The sequence below is a fragment of the Pseudopodoces humilis genome, chromosome 3 (assembly GCF_049639895.1).
Source record: "Pseudopodoces humilis isolate 2021_Gansu_Grassland_sample_001 chromosome 3, ASM4963989v1, whole genome shotgun sequence".
NCBI lineage: Eukaryota > Metazoa > Chordata > Aves > Passeriformes > Paridae > Pseudopodoces > Pseudopodoces humilis.
Genome location: NC_142202.1, coordinates 1,342,855 through 1,358,869, shown reverse-complemented (window position 1 = coordinate 1,358,869; position 16,015 = coordinate 1,342,855). Strand labels below are relative to the sequence as shown.

General features: G+C 47.1%; 2 protein-coding genes across 24 annotated transcripts in view; one reads left to right on the top strand and one right to left on the bottom strand.

The window, feature by feature from the left end:
* RTN4 (reticulon 4) overlaps positions 1 to 5,176 on the top strand; it is a 40,334-nt gene extending 35,158 nt beyond the window's left edge. For all 8 annotated transcript variants that reach the window (XM_088052458.1, XM_088052457.1, XM_014254645.2 and 5 more), the window contains 4 exons: positions 1,907 to 1,976; positions 2,594 to 2,640; positions 3,636 to 3,694; positions 4,098 to 5,176. In XM_088052458.1, the coding sequence (XP_087908584.1) occupies positions 1,907 to 1,976; positions 2,594 to 2,640; positions 3,636 to 3,694; positions 4,098 to 4,140 (219 nt within the window). In that variant the 3' untranslated portion in view covers positions 4,141 to 5,176. The remainder of the gene's footprint in view (positions 1 to 1,906; positions 1,977 to 2,593; positions 2,641 to 3,635; positions 3,695 to 4,097) is intronic.
* A 151-nt stretch (positions 5,177 to 5,327) lies between these two features.
* Positions 5,328 to 16,015, bottom strand: part of EML6 (EMAP like 6) — an 87,895-nt gene continuing 77,207 nt past the window's right edge. For 12 of the 16 annotated variants that reach the window (XM_088052443.1, XM_088052445.1, XM_088052444.1 and 9 more), the window contains 12 exons: positions 15,817 to 15,837; positions 15,283 to 15,456; positions 14,403 to 14,611; positions 13,790 to 13,947; positions 13,059 to 13,173; positions 12,432 to 12,620; positions 11,222 to 11,394; positions 10,358 to 10,520; positions 9,785 to 9,888; positions 8,632 to 8,785; positions 8,259 to 8,359; positions 5,328 to 7,688 (listed from right to left, as the gene is read on the bottom strand). In XM_088052443.1, the coding sequence (XP_087908569.1) occupies positions 7,664 to 7,688; positions 8,259 to 8,359; positions 8,632 to 8,785; positions 9,785 to 9,888; positions 10,358 to 10,520; positions 11,222 to 11,394; positions 12,432 to 12,620; positions 13,059 to 13,173; positions 13,790 to 13,947; positions 14,403 to 14,611; positions 15,283 to 15,456; positions 15,817 to 15,837 (1,586 nt within the window). In that variant the 3' untranslated portion in view covers positions 5,328 to 7,663. Of the gene's footprint in view, positions 7,689 to 8,258; positions 8,360 to 8,631; positions 8,786 to 9,784; positions 9,889 to 10,357; positions 10,521 to 11,221; positions 11,395 to 12,431; positions 12,621 to 13,058; positions 13,174 to 13,789; positions 13,948 to 14,402; positions 14,612 to 15,282; positions 15,457 to 15,816; positions 15,838 to 16,015 lie in introns of those variants that run through there. The other 4 variants (XM_088052446.1, XM_005525470.2, XR_015772116.1 and 1 more) reach the window with 3 other exon arrangements.

Genomic DNA, 16,015 nt, shown 5'->3' with positions numbered 1-16,015 from the left:
CTTGTTACCCCTGTGCTTATGTAAACTCCCATTTTCTGCCCTGGGCAGAGTCATCAGCAGTGTTACTCCTGGCTGCTGAGCTGGCAGGGTGGTGCTGAGCTTCAGGAGTTGTGTCCATGGGGAGCAGGTCATGGATGGCTGTTGGGATGCAAGAGAACCATTGTGAGCCATCACACACTCGGGGGCTCTTTGCCCAGTGCAAGCTGGTGCCTTTCCTCCCTCTGGGGATGTGCTGCACGTGCAGCTTGCTCCAACATGCAAGTGTGAAATGCCTGATGCACAGAGGTCAGCTGCAGGCTCACCCTGCCACTGCAGGGCAGAACTGGGCCAGGCTTTGAATCAGTCATGAATCAGTTCAGCAAAATCTGCTTTATTTACTTGAGAAACCTGACAGAACCCTTCAGTGCTGGGAATGCTGCAGCCTCTCTGAGGGTTAACTTTGTACCCCTCCCTGTTGCTGCTTTGTCACATCTCAAAAGTGCTGACAGATAAAGAACTGCATCACTTGCAGTTAATGCACCTGAATTTTTAACAGGATCAATTTTGAGTGAAGCTCTTGAATCGACTTAATTTTGTTGCAGGGGTCATGGAATTAAACTTGCATTGACCATCATGCCCTTATCTTGTTGCTGGCTGTTGATTTTGTTTGGTTTGGATATTTTACCTCCTTTGATAAGCTAAAATTGGATGTTGGGATACCTAAGTTCAGAGTGCCTTGGCTGCAGGCCAGTTACCAGGGTCCTGGCCCACACCCACAGTCCTGCACCCATGCATTGTTTTCCTTGCCAGCACTTTGTACCCACCCTTTCCTCGGGTGCAGCTCCCGCCGATGGGAGCGTTTCCATCTTGGCTTGTTCTCTGTGCCCAGGTCTGCCCTCCGTGGTGCCAGTGCCAGCCTTCCCACGGTGTCTGTCTGGGGTTCTGCTGGAAACCAACCCCGTGTGCTGAGCTGCCCAGGGCTGGGGGCTCCAAGGAATAAACACTGGAAAAGCCGCTGGTCCTGGCTGCTGCTCCGCTCCTCAGCAGCCCTGCAACTCTAGAAGGAAGCGGCTGATTTTCCTTGGGAGGAATCCTGCCCCGAAATAGAGCTGGCAGACCTGGGCCCCCTCCCACTGCTATAGGTCAGAGGTGTGCCTGGGACACTCCACCTGGCACTAAACGCGGGCAGACGTTTGTGTGGAGCTGGGACGCGGAGCCTGTGCCCCACCAGGAGCTGGACAAATGGGAAGAAGGGAACAGGGCTGGGATAGGGAGCCAGCAGTGGTGGCAGTGTGGGGCTTTAGGGATGTCTTTGCTTCTGAGCTTGGCTCTGACCCAGAGCCAGCTTCCATGTTAGAGCACTTTTCACTCCTCTTGTTCTTAAACTTTTTAATATCCAAAGTGCATTTTGGGTTTTTTGAAGGAGAAAAGGTAAATCAAGCCCACCGTACCCCGTTATCTTCCAGCCAGGCTTTTCCTGATGTGACAGAGCCTGGTCTGGTCAGAGCATGGCTGGGTGGACACTTGGGTGGCAACAGGGCCACCACACACACACATGTGACCTCCTTTCTCTCTGGCTCTGTCATGCACCAGCCCCATGGCCTCTCTAAAGGCCTGGCCTGTCCCCTGTCTCTGGAGGATGGCAGGTAGGAACTGTGTTTGCCCATCATTCCTCACTGTGGAATTGGCACAGGGCAGTGTCGGGCGCTGCTGACTCGGGCTGAATTGAGCCCCGTGACCTGGACGCAGGAGGCCTCGTATCCCATGACTGAATCCTTCAGCCATCTCATCAGCCAGCTCTGGTTACAGGAGGTGCACAAGGGTGAGGTGCACTTTGGGGCTGTTTAGTTTGGTATTTGTGTTTACAGCAAACTGTGGGGTGTCCTGGGCACAGACTGGCTGCTGACAGGCTCTTTTTCCCTTGCAGTTCGCAGTGTTGATGTGGGTTTTCACTTATGTTGGTGCCTTGTTCAATGGTCTGACATTACTGATCCTGGGTAAGTGTTTGACTCGTGTTACACACCTGCCACACCAGATAACCTTGGGGAAAGCGGTGGGGTCTGATCAACACTGGCAGGCTGATCCTGTAGCCTCAAGATTCTTGCATTTTTAGGTTCTTTTTTTTGTTTGTTTGTTTTTGTTTTTTTGATAGCGCAACAGAATAGATAATTTTGAGTTATTGAATTCCTTGAGGTTGCTGATTTCCAGACTATTACATTGTTTACAGGCAGGTTTGTTGTGCCTGTCCCTGCAGGATCTGCTGTGGCTGTGTCCCACTGCAGGATTTAATTTCTTATATCCCAGAGCAGGCTGGCTTCAGGTGTCAAAACCAACTGATGCCTGAGCAGCCTTTGAGAAGAATTTGCATAACCCACAGTGGAAAAGTGACTTGTGACCAGACTTACTGTACTGTTGCTGAGACCTGGAGAGCAGCCCAGGCTTTCCTTAATAGGGATTATTGAATTTACTGGCCAACAATTGGTGCATGGGGCTTAGGAATTCATTTTTCTTGTACCTTTTTGCAAGACATATCAAGGTGTGGAAACCAGTTCTTGTTCTGCCTGAATGCCATCCCTGCTGTCAATATTTATATGTTTGATGTGCTCTTTTCTAGCTTTGATTTCGCTCTTCAGTGTTCCTGTTATTTATGAGAGACATCAGGTGAGTGTTTAATAGAATTCATTAAATGTTTCATAAAATCAGCTGTGTTGAAGCAAAACCAGAAACAAATAATTCAAATTAATTTCAGTCTTCTGAAATATTTAAAGCCTTTAAAAACAGGCCTTTACCCAGGGGCCAGGGAAGGCTAGTTTAGTTTGAAGTTCAGACTGTGTGTGCTTTCTCTTTTCCTTCTTGGTGTGGAAGAAAAGGTTTCCCCAGCAAACAGTTCTGGAAAAGGCCTGATAAACTTGAAGGCCTTTTCTGCTGGTCCAGCTTTGGTCAGGACTTGGAGCAGCACTGGGCACGGTGTGTTGTTAATCCTGCTGTACCTTTTGGAGTTGATATTCAGGATTGGTTTCCCAAAGCTCTGTGGAATTTGTAGCCCTGGCAAAAACAGGAGGTGGGAGCTGCTTGGCCCAGTCCAGTGCTGCTCTTGGGGAGAGGCTCCCATGTAAAAGGAGGAGGGAGGAAGGAGCCAAAGTAAAATGCTTTTGATTAAATTATGGCCAGGGCTGTCTTGGGCAGGTCGCTGCACAGGAGGGGGGAGCCAGCTCTGGCTCAGCCCGTTTGTCTCCCCTTTCAACAACACGGCTGCCGTGGGGGGAGGCAGGAGCAGATGGTGGAGCCTCATGGGGCCTGGCCAGGCTCCTCCTCCACAGGGAAAGGCAGCCTGGAGCCCCGAGGCAGGAGCATGGACGGGTGTGGGGCTTAGCCTGAGCTGCAGCCTAAGCTGGTTACCCAGCCCAGCCCAGCTAAGCAGCTTTGCTGCTCTCTGGGGCCCAGAGGGGCCTGGCCCCACACCCACAATTGGACCTTGACAGACCCGGGACAAGCCAGGGATTGAGTCCTTCGGGGCTTTGCCCACCGTGCCTCCTGGTGGGTGCGTTCCTGGAGTTCTGGAATCCCACTGGGAAATAGCCCTGGCTGAGCTCCCACTTCCCCCAGAGCTCTGTGGGACTCTGCCGGGCTCTGACTTCTGTGTGCTTCAATTGCAGGCCCAAATTGACCATTACCTGGGACTCGTGAACAAGAACGTCAAAGATGCCATGGCAAAGTGAGTTGGTTTGGGTTTATTTATTTCCCTTAGTGCTGATGACAGCTCCTGGCACATGTGGTGCTCCTGTCTAGGACTAATGTGTTCTTCCATGTGCCAGGCCAGGGAGGGAAAAGGTCTCTAACTCTGGACTGGGTGGGAAATGAGCTCCTTTATTGCTGATGCTGTCCTGAAACGAGCCTCTATTATTTCTAATAGAAATCTGTGTATTTCAACCCCTTAGTGATACCTGAGCCCTCAGCAGGTGCAGTTGAGGGGGGAAATGAGTTCAGCTGTTCCATTGGGCTCTGGGTCCAGAGCTGTGTTGAGGGTTCTTTTGCCATGTTGCTGTTTCTAAGACTCCGTTTAACCTTTTCTTTTTTTCTGTTACTCAAATTTAGTTTTGTCTTTCTTCCTCTTGCAGGATCCAAGCAAAGATCCCCGGGTTGAAGCGCAAAACTGAATAAAAAAAAAGCCTGAAGCAACTTATCAATAGGAAGTTCATCTTTTAAGGGGGAGAAATACTCATTGGATTTACACGGGGAGGGTCAGGGAATAGCAAACCCCTTGACATTGCAGTGCAATTTCACAGATCTTTATTTTTTAGCAACACAGTGTTTGAGGAAAAATAACTGTTTTGACTGCCATGTGTTTCATCATCTTAAGTATTGTAAGCTGCTATGTATGGATCTAAAACTAATCATCTTTCCTTATCCTGTGTGCAGCACTGGCTAATACAAACGACTGAGACAGCTGTACATTTGCTTCATCAGAGGTAGTTCCTGCTGCGTTCCGGAGGTGTAGAGCAGGTGGGGCAGAGGAGAACACTTCCCAGTTTGTGCACTGTGTATGGTCTGTGTAGATTGATGCAGATTTTCTAAAATGAGATGTTTTAGAAGAATATACCAGTTTAGCAAGTTTTGAAAAATCTTGCCTTTTTGGTATGAGTATAGCTGTATTGTGATTTTACTGTTTTATCAATTGCCAATATATATATATATGTGTTTCACAAAGCTTAGATCTTTCAGCTGCTCCACAGTGCTTTGTATGTCAGAGAACTGACTGAGGCCTGGACGAGCTCCAGAGCACACAAGCTTGAGAAACTAAAGAGTCTCTGTAAACACTGGCATCTGTTGGAACCAACAAAAGAGAAAAGAACAAAGAACCTCCACATAGAGTAAAAGAAAATTACAGCATACACTTTGTTGCACAAACGTACAGTAGTTGATCTTGAGCAAATACTTCTCCAGCTCTCAGACTCTGATAATCTGTGGACCGAGTATCTAATGCTGCAAATGTTGTTTGGAAACTTAAAGCCCTGTCCTGTTATGCAAGAAATGATAAGTGAAAATTTATACACTTGCAGTTTGAGCTGTACTGAACTAAGTCTGTGGAATGCATTGTGAAATGTAAAAAAAAAAACCAACAAAAAAGCAAAAAAAAAAACCCCAACAACCAACCCCAAAACCCCAAGTATCAATAAAGCTTATAGACATAAAATAATACCGGTATTTGGCTTTCTTGAGGCAAGTTTAATCTATTTGTGTTTATTTGAAGTTCATTGTGATAAATATCCATTGTCCATGGTGGTGGCAGTAGTGTCCGAGTAGAGCGCGGTGCAGGGTGGGTTTGTCACGGTCCCTTTTCTTTCTCTGCACTGGGAAGGAGTTGCACAGGGCCAGCTCCAGAGTCCCAGGGAGCTCCAGAGGGTGTCAGGTTCTTGGATTTTTGAGACAGGAATGGTGGATGCCATTTTCAAGTTTGAAGGAAATAAGTCCCAATAATCTTTCCAGGTCAACGTGTTGATTCTGATTGAAGAGCTGGGCATTGAAAACTTGTGTACAAATTTATTTGAGATGCAGATTTTTAATGAATGGCATCTTGACCATTGAAAAATAGAAATTCATGCATTAATATTTCAGTTTACAGTAAAATACACCGTTACTTCTGAGCATTTTATACAGGAAGCCAGACCATAGAAACATACAAACCGTAAGTAAGTGTTTTCCTGACAGACACTATTGCTTGAAGATATTTCTCACATCACTGTTGATTAATTCATTCTGCCACGCAACTGGTTTTATTTGGGATACAATCAACGTGGAAGGAAGGCAAACATGAGTGGTTACAACACAGGCAGAGGTGCTCACTGCTGGCACCACCTGACAGAACAGGATTTGATCCCGAAGGTTTCTTTAAAAAACAGACTGCATAGGGACTCGTACTGTGTATCTGACAAACTGCTCTGCTGTATAGTCATATAAGGCATTAATAAATTCAATTGTAAAAAAAAGGTGATTCTTTGAGGTTGCTGAAGCACTTTGTGTGTTAAACAGACAGGAATCCACTCCTTTAATGGGATGTTTTTGCTACTTTTCTATGCAGTGGGCAGCAGAAACGGACTGGCAGGAAGGTTCCAGAGTTCAAAAGCCTATTGTCCTGCACTGGGACTAAAGCACTATTGCTTTTCAGAGACTAAATGTAAGTCTAAATGTTTTATTTTAGCCTTTATTTCTTTCAGTTAAGAAATTCAAATTATTTCAAAATATGAATGTTGTTCCATGCCCAGAATCTTAAGTATCTTAAATACATATTTTGACATTGCCCATATTTACTATTCCTTTTTAAACTTTCTCCAATTCCACTTTGAGTCCTTTGAGTTTTTTGTTTTGACAAGATATTCTAACAAATAGTGAAGGGCTTGAGTTGCCTTTTGGGAATATCTGTCCATGGTTCCACTTCCCCATGAAGGCAGCTCTCCTTTGCTGTCCCTCAGGCCAAGGGGCTCTGTGGGGTGAGGGAGAAGCTGGGATAGGGAGAGGAACCCAGAGTCAGCCAGGAAAAGCTTTTCCCAAAGAAAACAAAGCTGCATTTCCTGGTTCCAGGGGATTTATGTTGTGCTTACAAGCAGCACGGACTGGGTGGAGGGCACACGTGGCCCTGCTCTAGGGACATTGCAGGGATTCCTTTGGAGGCTTAGGATGCTCCCCCAGAACAGGAAATAGGAATTGATGGAGGCTTTCCCACCAGGCCGAGATTCTGGCTGGCCACTGCCTGTAGGAGTGTAAAGCACATTTTCCCAGAAACGGGGAGCATGCAGGAACACTTGGGGAATGACTCCTCAATCTTGGTGTTAAAATGTCTTGAACCAAGTCTGTCCAAAGGCTCTCCTCTCACTCACTGCTGGAGTTGAGCTTGCACTGCTGGCTGCAGGAGCAGCTGCCCAGGAGCTGCCGTCCCTTTTTGGCCTTCTGCCAGCACAGAGCTGAAACACAGGCAGTTCACTTGTGAAGTAATTAAAAAACCCAAAGCAGAAATCAGGGATAATGTAAGTACCCAGCTGGAAAAGGTGAGAATGGTTTAGCCCTCCTCTGGGTGAGAGTCATAGCACCATGTGTGAAAAGCAGGTGGGGGAGGCAAGGCTGCAGCCCAAACTACTAGAAAATTATTCCAAGGCACTTCATGGATAGAAAATTCTGCCAAATATATATATATTTAAAAATAAAATGGACTTAAAAAAAAAGGATACTTTGCTCCTTCAATTAATGAAAGCTGAAGGATGACCTCCCCCCTCCCCAGCCTGCTGTTAAATCCTCCCAGCTTTACTGAGTGCACCAAATTGGAGTTTTAAGCAGGTGTGGTTAAAACCCACCCACTTTTTGAACTTTGTTCAAGCCACAAATTTGGAAATTAAAGGGCCCAGCATTTTGTCAGCGTTTTCTCCCTTTTCAGACACGGTTTGAACAACACAGTATTAGGCAAAAGCAGCTTTGTGAGTGAACCGTTCATCCCTTTGGGATCCCCAGGTTACCCTTCAGACCTCAGCTTCCTTCGTAAGGGCGTCGGGCTTTCCAACGCCAGCTCCCATTCCCTCTCGCTAAGTTGGGATGAGTGATCTGGAAATGTCAGCCTGCAACAGGGCTGGGATTCCTGCAGCCCCAGGGACATTCATTCCCTCGCTGGGGCAGGACAGCAGCAGCCAGGGGCTCCTCAGAGACAGCGCCACACAAACACACTGTGGAGACAGGAGAGCAGGGATTGGCCTTTGGCACAGCCCAGGGAGCCAGGAAGATAAACACACTGGGTGTGGGGAGTACAGACTCTGTGTGTGTGTGTGTGTGTGTGTCTGCAGTGTGAGCACTGTGTACTGTCTGTGTATGTGGGAATTGTGTGTGTGACTGTGCATGTGTGTGCTGTGTGTCTCTGTGTGTGCATGGCTGCAGTGTGAACACTGTGTGTGTTCTGTGTGTGCTGTGGGCAGTGTGCACTATGTATGTGTGTGCTGTGCCTGGCTGTGTCTCTGTGTGTGTCTGAGTGTATCTGTGCGTGTGCGCTCTATCCATGGCTGCTGTGTGTGTGTGCATTCTGTGCCCTGTGTAAGTGCAGTGTGTGTGGGGGATGTCTGTGTGTGCGTGCACACACGTGTGTGGCTGTGTCCCTGTGTGTGTGTGCACACATGCGGCTGTGTCCCTTTCTCTGGGTGTATCTGTGTGTGTGTGTGTGTGCACACGTGTGGCTGTGTCCCTTTCTCTGGGTGTCTCTCTGTCTGTGTGTGTGTGTTTGTCCCAGTCCCAGCCCTGGTTACCTGCAGTCGTCCCCTCCGGTGCTCACCACGAACTTGTCGTCGTGCGAGAAGCGGATGTTGGTAACGTGCGCCGAGTGCCCAAAGTACCGCTTGTGTTTGGCCTGTGGGACAGGAGAGCAGCTCAGGGCTGGTGCCAGGCACAGTCTGTGCCCCCAGCCATCCTGAGCCTGAGGCCTTTTCTCTCCTGGGAGCTGCCCGTGGATGGGCCGTGCTGGTTGGGTGCTGCAGGAGCTGCCCGGGGCACAGCCCGAGCAGTCTGCATGCCGTAGGAGCTTCCTGAGGATGGCCCACACTGCTTGGGTGCTGTGACAGCCGTGCCCAGAGGTTTGGGAAAAGCAAAAGCTGCTCAGGTGAAAATCAAACAGGCACTTACAAATTTCTCCGTGCATGGGAAGTCAAACAGCTTGACCAGCCCGAAGTCATCTCCTGTGACTATGTTCAGGCCAGCGTGGGTCACACAGGCACAGTTGACATCTGCTTTATCTGCGTTTCGTGGCCAGATCCCAATGACTTCATCTCCAAGAATGCTGTCCAAAATCAAGGTAAATAACATGTATTAGACCATAAGACTTAAAGCCAACACAGGTCAGTAATAAGAAATTGCTGCATTTAAAATAAATGTCCCCTCTAAATGACTGCCCTGGGCTCATCATGGAGACCATCACACATACAGCATTTTTATGTGCTTCTTAAGCAATCTCTATCCATTAATCCTTAGGTTTATTTTCCCAGGAAACCACTGGCATCATTCTACACCAGCACCTTGTGCAGCTCTGGTCTCCATGAGTCTTCCTCTGGGATTTCTGACTACACTGTTCCTCAGCCATGAGTTCCTGACTGAGGGAATGCTTGTCTGGATGTCCACTTGTTCTCAGAAATAGCTGTTCTGCCCTGGCTTCAGTTCTCTGTAATCATTTACCCACAGAGTTACTGCCAGAGGCATCTGCCCCCTCCCAGCAGCTGTCAAGAGTCCTCTGAAAGGTGAATTTGGGGCAGATTTTTGTGCCAGCAGTGCAGTCAGAGTAGGAGGATTCTCATTTACCTTCTCCTAGCCCTGCCTGGTTCTCACCCACTGCCAGCTCTGCCTTTGGTCTGTCCCACTTCTCGCAGGAGGAGCACAGCCACAGTTCGGCAGTGCTGGGAGCAGATTCCTCCTTCAGATGCATCCACATCAGGAATTGTTTAATGACACAACAATCAAATGTTTCCAGGCCTTCCATGCTGCTGGTGTTTGCTGATGTGGGACAAAGCTGCCTGGAGTGGCCCAGAGCCGTGTGAGGGGCCTGCCGTGAGTGGCAATGAGCCACTGTGGTTCTGTGACAGCCCCTGGTGTAATTAGCAGCACCAATTACCACAGACACCGAGCAGCCACGGCTGTGTGTAAAACCCAGGGGTGTCAGAGCTCTGAGGAAGCACAGACTGGGTGTGCTCACAGGTTTGCCAGGCCCTGGGGACATGTCAGCGCCAACACAGCCAAAGCTGGGAGCTGGCCCCAGTGCTGGCCCCACGCTCCTGTCGGGCGTTACCTGGTCCACGTGGCCCATGTGATTTTCTCTATGACTGCAGGGTCTGTGATTTGCTTTCCCAGTGGCACCTCATGAACTTGACGCTTGTAGGCACCTGTGGATACCTGAAAGTGGGAAAGGGAAAACCTGGAAACTCTGCTATAAATACATCATTTTCTTTAAGAGTTCCAGCAGTCTTAACAGGCTTTATCAGAAATTGACCATCTAGGATAACGTTCTCTTTTTTCCTCATTATCTGGAATTCATCATGTGCCCTATAAAGGAATAACAAAGTTACAGGATGATGATGGAAGGAGATGTTCACATGCAGAGCTGACAGATTTTCTCTCCTCCACTTTATCTCAACCTAATTTTACTAAATCAGAAACATTTCTGAAGGAAACCTCTTCAACAATTTAATTAAAACAAATTAACCCAGCTCTCACACACATCCCAGCCTCAGGGAGGAAGAGAACTGCTTTCATATGGCTATAATCCACAATTTGTGTTTAATGTTGTTCCCATTCCATTGATGCGGGATAATGCTTTGCCCTTAGCACAGCTGGAGCACTCCAGGGGCTATCCCAGACATACCTGGATGTACCTGCTGTCTGCAGAGAAGTCCATCTGTATGACAAAACTGGCAATGTCCTTGCAGTAGCCAATTCGGTTTAGGGTTGTGCCTTGAGTGAGATCATAAAAATCCACAGTATGTTCTTGTGAGCCCACTGCCAGAAACCTGTTATCTGGACTGATCCTAGACAATAAAATGTGGAGTGGGATGTCACTGGCTGGTTCAGTGCAAGATTTGCATTTGCTAACATGACAGTAACTTTTTTTAATGGAAAACACAAAAAACCTATCAACAGCAAGACTGAGCCCAACCCCAAACTTGATGCTTAAGAGGAAGACTCAGGATATCTTTGACAGAGGGCAGGGATGGATGGGATATTGGGAAGGAATTGTTGCCTGTGAGGGTGGGCAGGCCCTGGCACAGGGTGCCCAGAGCAGCTGTGGCTGCCCCTGGATCCCTGGAAGTGTCCCAGACCAGGTTGGACAGGGCTTGGAGGAGCCTGGGATAGTGAAAATGTCCCTGCCCATGGCAGAGGGTGGGATTGGATGAGTTTTGAGGTCCCTTCCAAGCCAGCCCCATTCCATGACTCTGTTCTATATTGTCTGTGGTTAAATGATGTCAACATTGCACTCCCATAAAGCCACAGCATGGAGTGTGCAGAGTGACAGCAATCCTCTGGGAGTCAGCAACAGGAACTGCAATCTGCAGAATTCATTCCCATAATTACAGCTGTGCAGTGTGGCTGTAACTGAATTAAAGCACCACCACAGTGCCCTTCACCAGCTCTCACAGCTTTCAACAAACACAGACTTACAAAACCTCTGCAGATCCACTTGGCACTCAAAGGCCGTTTCCTTGAGCCTCGTATTTTGAGCACCTCTTACCTGATGTCCTGAATTGCAGATTTCCTGTCCCTCTTCTTGCCCCAGACCTTGAGGCTGTTGACCAGCAAGACGACGAACTCTCCGTTCCTCATGCCGATGGCCACCATCTCTCCGTCGGGGCTGTAGGCGGCGCAGCGCGCGGGGTGCCCCAGGCTCACCTTGTTCACCAGTTTCTGCGGGGACACACGCAACAGGCTCACACCTCCCCAGCACACGGACAGCTTCCAAACACAAAGTGTATAAAACTTGCTTAATTAAAAACAAATCGTCTCTGTTTCCCTCTAAACATAAACCTGAAATGTCACACCGAGACTCGCATCCCACCAGGCATATGTCGCTAGGCAGACTTCAAAATAGAGATGTGATTCGGATTGGGGGTTCATGTTTGCATTATTTTGTAGACTGTCATCCACTTTCACACCAGAAAAAGGACTTCTTAGCAGGAGCTGAAAAATCTATTTCCTAATTTGTTTCAAGGGTGGCTTTGACACCTTCAACAAACTGCTGATTGGCACAGAGCTTTCCAATTCCAAACGTCCTAGAAAGCTCTTGCACTTTCACCTAGCTGGTTGTATTTATAATATATTCATTTTCCTCATTCAAATTAATTCCTGATAGCTCAGGTAACAAGCTTTTGAAAAGGTTTATGCTGGCCAAAGTGAGCAGAAACCTTTTTGGTGTTTTTTTTTTTTTTTTCCAAATGTTTTATTTGTTGTTTTTAAAAAGGGTTGTTAGTCAATTTGGCTTGGAAAAATCCCTGAGGCAACATGCAGAGTTCCAAAGGAAGGCTCTGAAGTGGAGGGAGCCGTGCCTGCCAGGAAAGCAGAATGATGGCCAGGGGCTGTGTGTGACAGCACAGTCTGTGTCACCCAGCCTGGCAATGTGGAACTAAAACGCTTCCTTGATCCCCCAGGCTGCAGATTTAGATCAAAATAAGCGATGCCCGACAAGAGGCACTCCATGTGTGTGTGCTGGTGAGTCCCTGCATTCCTCTGGGAGTGCTGGCTGTGGGACACCTCTCCTGCACCAAGGATTCACCTTCACACTCACAGCAAGGAAAGAACTGGGGCCAAACAAAGCCAAAACCTGCTCAGGACAGAGGCAAAACCCTGCTCTCATTCCAGGGCTGCTCAAAGGCACAGCTGGAAAAATGGGTGCTTGGATAAAATGTTCCTTTGTAATCACTCTCTCTTACGTTCACGGTACTCACTTTGTCCGACAGGTCCCAGATCCTGGCTGTTCCATCATTGCTTGCAGAGATAAATATGTCTTTGGAGGGGTGAGTTGCCAAGCCCCAGATTTCCCCTTCCATATGACAGTCAATTAACAAGTTTGAAGCAGCATTTTTTTCTCCTACTTCAAGGATTTCTCCGTCTTTTGTTCCCACTAAGATTTTCCCCTGTTTGTAGGCAAAAGAAAAGGAGTGGAGAGAGGTGGTCAGTGTAGCAGGAACTGCCATGGTCTAAACTGCCACAGCTTCCTTGGCAAATACTTGGAAAATGCATGAACAGATTAAGTTTGTAATTGGTTAATGGCTACTTGATTGGAAAGATAAAACAACATTCCTCAGAGGTGGTGTTATCGAGGAATGTGTCGGATTCCTGGACAAAATGCAATAGAGACAGCTAATAATGGCTGGGAGGTGCCATCCTGTGCAGCATCACAGCTCCTTTCTCATTTACAATTCAAACACATGCAAGAGTGACTGCATCAAGTCAAATCACTCCATTATTTCCACTTTACCAAAACTCACAATCTCCCAGTAACTCCCGGTGGGGGTTTTGTGGCTTTAAAGAACAGAGAGAAGCTCAGGGAAGCAGCTGAGGCCGCTCCTCACCTTGCCCCGGCACACGGAGCGCACGCACTCGATGAGCTGCCCGGTCTCCAGCTGGAAGGCTCGGCACCGCTTCATCTCCTGGTCCCACAGCTTCACTGCTCCTCCCTCCTTCGTGCTGCAAAGGAGGCCCGCTCTTACCTGCAGGGCTCCTTGACACACAGACATCCCAACAGCATTTTTCTGCTTGAATCACAAAACATACATTGACCCACCCTCCACTCGATATCAGGACACCTCGTTATGGTGCAATGGGAAGTAAATAATAAAAAAATTAAATGCTTTCACACTTCGTGTTTTAAACAGCACCGTGATCTGTACAAACCAAACTGTTCTCCTGCCACTAATCTCAAATCTCTGTTTCTTGTGGTAATCCCAACACCTGCAGCATCTCCACAGGGAAAGGCTGTCTGTAGCTTGACAGAACAAAAGAAGGGAACTCCGCTTATGGCAGGAGCTCAGACAATGAGAGCTTATCCAGGTGTTTGGATCAATCCCAAAGAGGTTCAGTGTGGCCCTGCTGCAGAACTTGTGCCACTGTGGCCCTCAAGTGTCCTCCTTTAGTCCTTCACTCACTGAGCCACCTGGGCAGGTTATGCAAAGACCTTTCACAAAAGAGTGAAACAGCTACAGCATAGAGACTGTTAATCTCTGGGGTGCTGGATAGACAATGAAAACAAAAACCACACGAGAGAGACAGAAGTTGGGCACTTTAGGAAGATCCTGTGTCTTACGGCCTCTCCTTCCCTCCAGTGACAATGAGCCCGTCCCGCAGAGTCGTGTACATGGTGAACACCGGTCCCGTGTGAGCCTTGGCCACCAGCCTGACCAGGAAATGATCCTTCCACACATACACATCTCCATTGATGGCACCAGTGAACGTGAGGTTATTCTGCAACAGACAGCAGCAATCTCTGATACAACACACACCTCGGCATTTTTCTTCAGCTTCAAGTCAAATTCTTTAAATTAAATTTAAAAGTCCTTAATGACCACACTGGGTTGTCACCACTGGTGGTATCACACCAAATACCATTAGCAGAAAAAAATGTTATGTGAAATAACAGATCAGAGTTTAAATTAAACAGATAAATAACCAGCAAAGTAAAAAAAAAAAAAAATACAACAAAACCAAAAAAACCCCAGGGTAGTAGGTGTGCACAGAACTTAATAGAAAATATCCACCCAGTTGTGCTCAGGAAATTCAAGGAAGCATCTCAAGGTGCACAAGTTTTAAATCCACATTTCACTAACAAGCACTGGGTTGGATTTCAGCAAAGAAAACTGACCCTTGCAGGTTTAATACAAAGGTAATGTAAAATCCTGTAGCAGGTAATTTGAACTCACTGCTCCAAAGGCAACAGAGAGCATGGTTTGCATTTTGGCATCTTCCATAGAACCAATGACTCCTTTCTTGTAGAGCAAAGCGCTGCCAGCCAAGGTCCAGAACTTCATGTGTTTGACCCCCACGGACACGAACTGAGTGTCAGAATCCGGGCGGAACTCCACAACAAAGATCCTCTCCAGGTGTCCTCCCCTGCTGGCAACTTTAGCCCCTGGTTTAATCGGGAAAGGATAAAAACAAAGCTGAATTTACCTGAGGAATTAAACTCTGATACGATTTTATCAATTAAATTGTGCTGGTATTGGATTGGAGATCCCAGATGCTGAAAGCTGCAAATCCCAGCACTATTTAGTGTATCAAACATCTTAATGCAACTCCCAAAGTCCCTGGTTATTCCATTGCACCCCACAGATTTAGGAAATGCAGATTTAAGGCCTTCATAGCACAATCTGTCTCCTGGGTCAGTGAAATAACACAGAAATGTTGGCTATCATCTGGTGAAAAATGCACAGGGACACACTAATGAGCTGAGGCACTTTTCCTCCTCCCTCTACCATTTCCAAAGATAATTCTTTTCTGGAAATTACTTCCCAAAGGCCTATCTCCATCTCAGTACTTGAAGTGTTTTGGGAAAGAAGAAGAAAAATTTTCCCTAATTTTGTGTAATTTTATGTTAAGCATCATCCTTTCCTTAATTTCCACTGACATCAGGTGTTTACAACTTATCTTCCTGTTCATATTTTCTAGCCCTTTGCCATCTTTAACTGATTAACTGGGATACTCAGAGTGAGGACACAAAAGTCCAAAGGCTTGAAAGGCAAAGGCAATCATTGTGCACAGCTCTGTTAGGCTGAAGGAATGTGATTTCCCCCTGGTTTTTACCTTCTTGCCACCTCCAGACGGTGATGGTGTGTTCTGGGTCGACTCCCACTGACACCAGAAGTTTGCCAGTGGCACTAAAGTTCACGTAATTGACCCCTTTGGTGTGGAAGCAGCGCAGCATGGAAAGGGTTTGCTTGCTCATGGCATCCCATATATGAATTGTGGGGGTTGTACCTGCGGGCAGAGAGAGGCAGAAAAAACAGAATGAATTCTGGAGAGCTTCAGTGCAAAGCAGGCATTTTTCAAGAACATTTAACCTGGACAGACACTATTTGGGGGGTTGGATTTGTTTGAAGATTAGCACTACTGGGAAACAAAGAGAAACCAAAATAGCTCGCAAAACACAGGGAGGGAATCATTGTAGTCCATGAAGTCAGACAAGTTCTAAAAGAACAACGTAACATTCATGAAGAGCCTCATGCAAAAGAAATTGCCTGCAGATGTTTCACTTGTATCCATGGTTCACACAGATACAACGAGGCAACATGGAACTCATACAGGACTCTGCTAAATTCACAAACAAATTAGCCTTACCTGGGAATTCTGTCATGTCACCTGCATTGTGAGAGCAATGGCAAATGAGGAAGCACCAAGGGAAAACAATAGGTGAAATAAGTCATGTGACTCGTGCTGAAGTGCCAGCATCAGCACCAGAAGGAAAACAAAATTAAAAACTTGGGAATGGATATGGATTAAATCAACAAAACAAAGAAGCAGGAATATTGTTGAACTT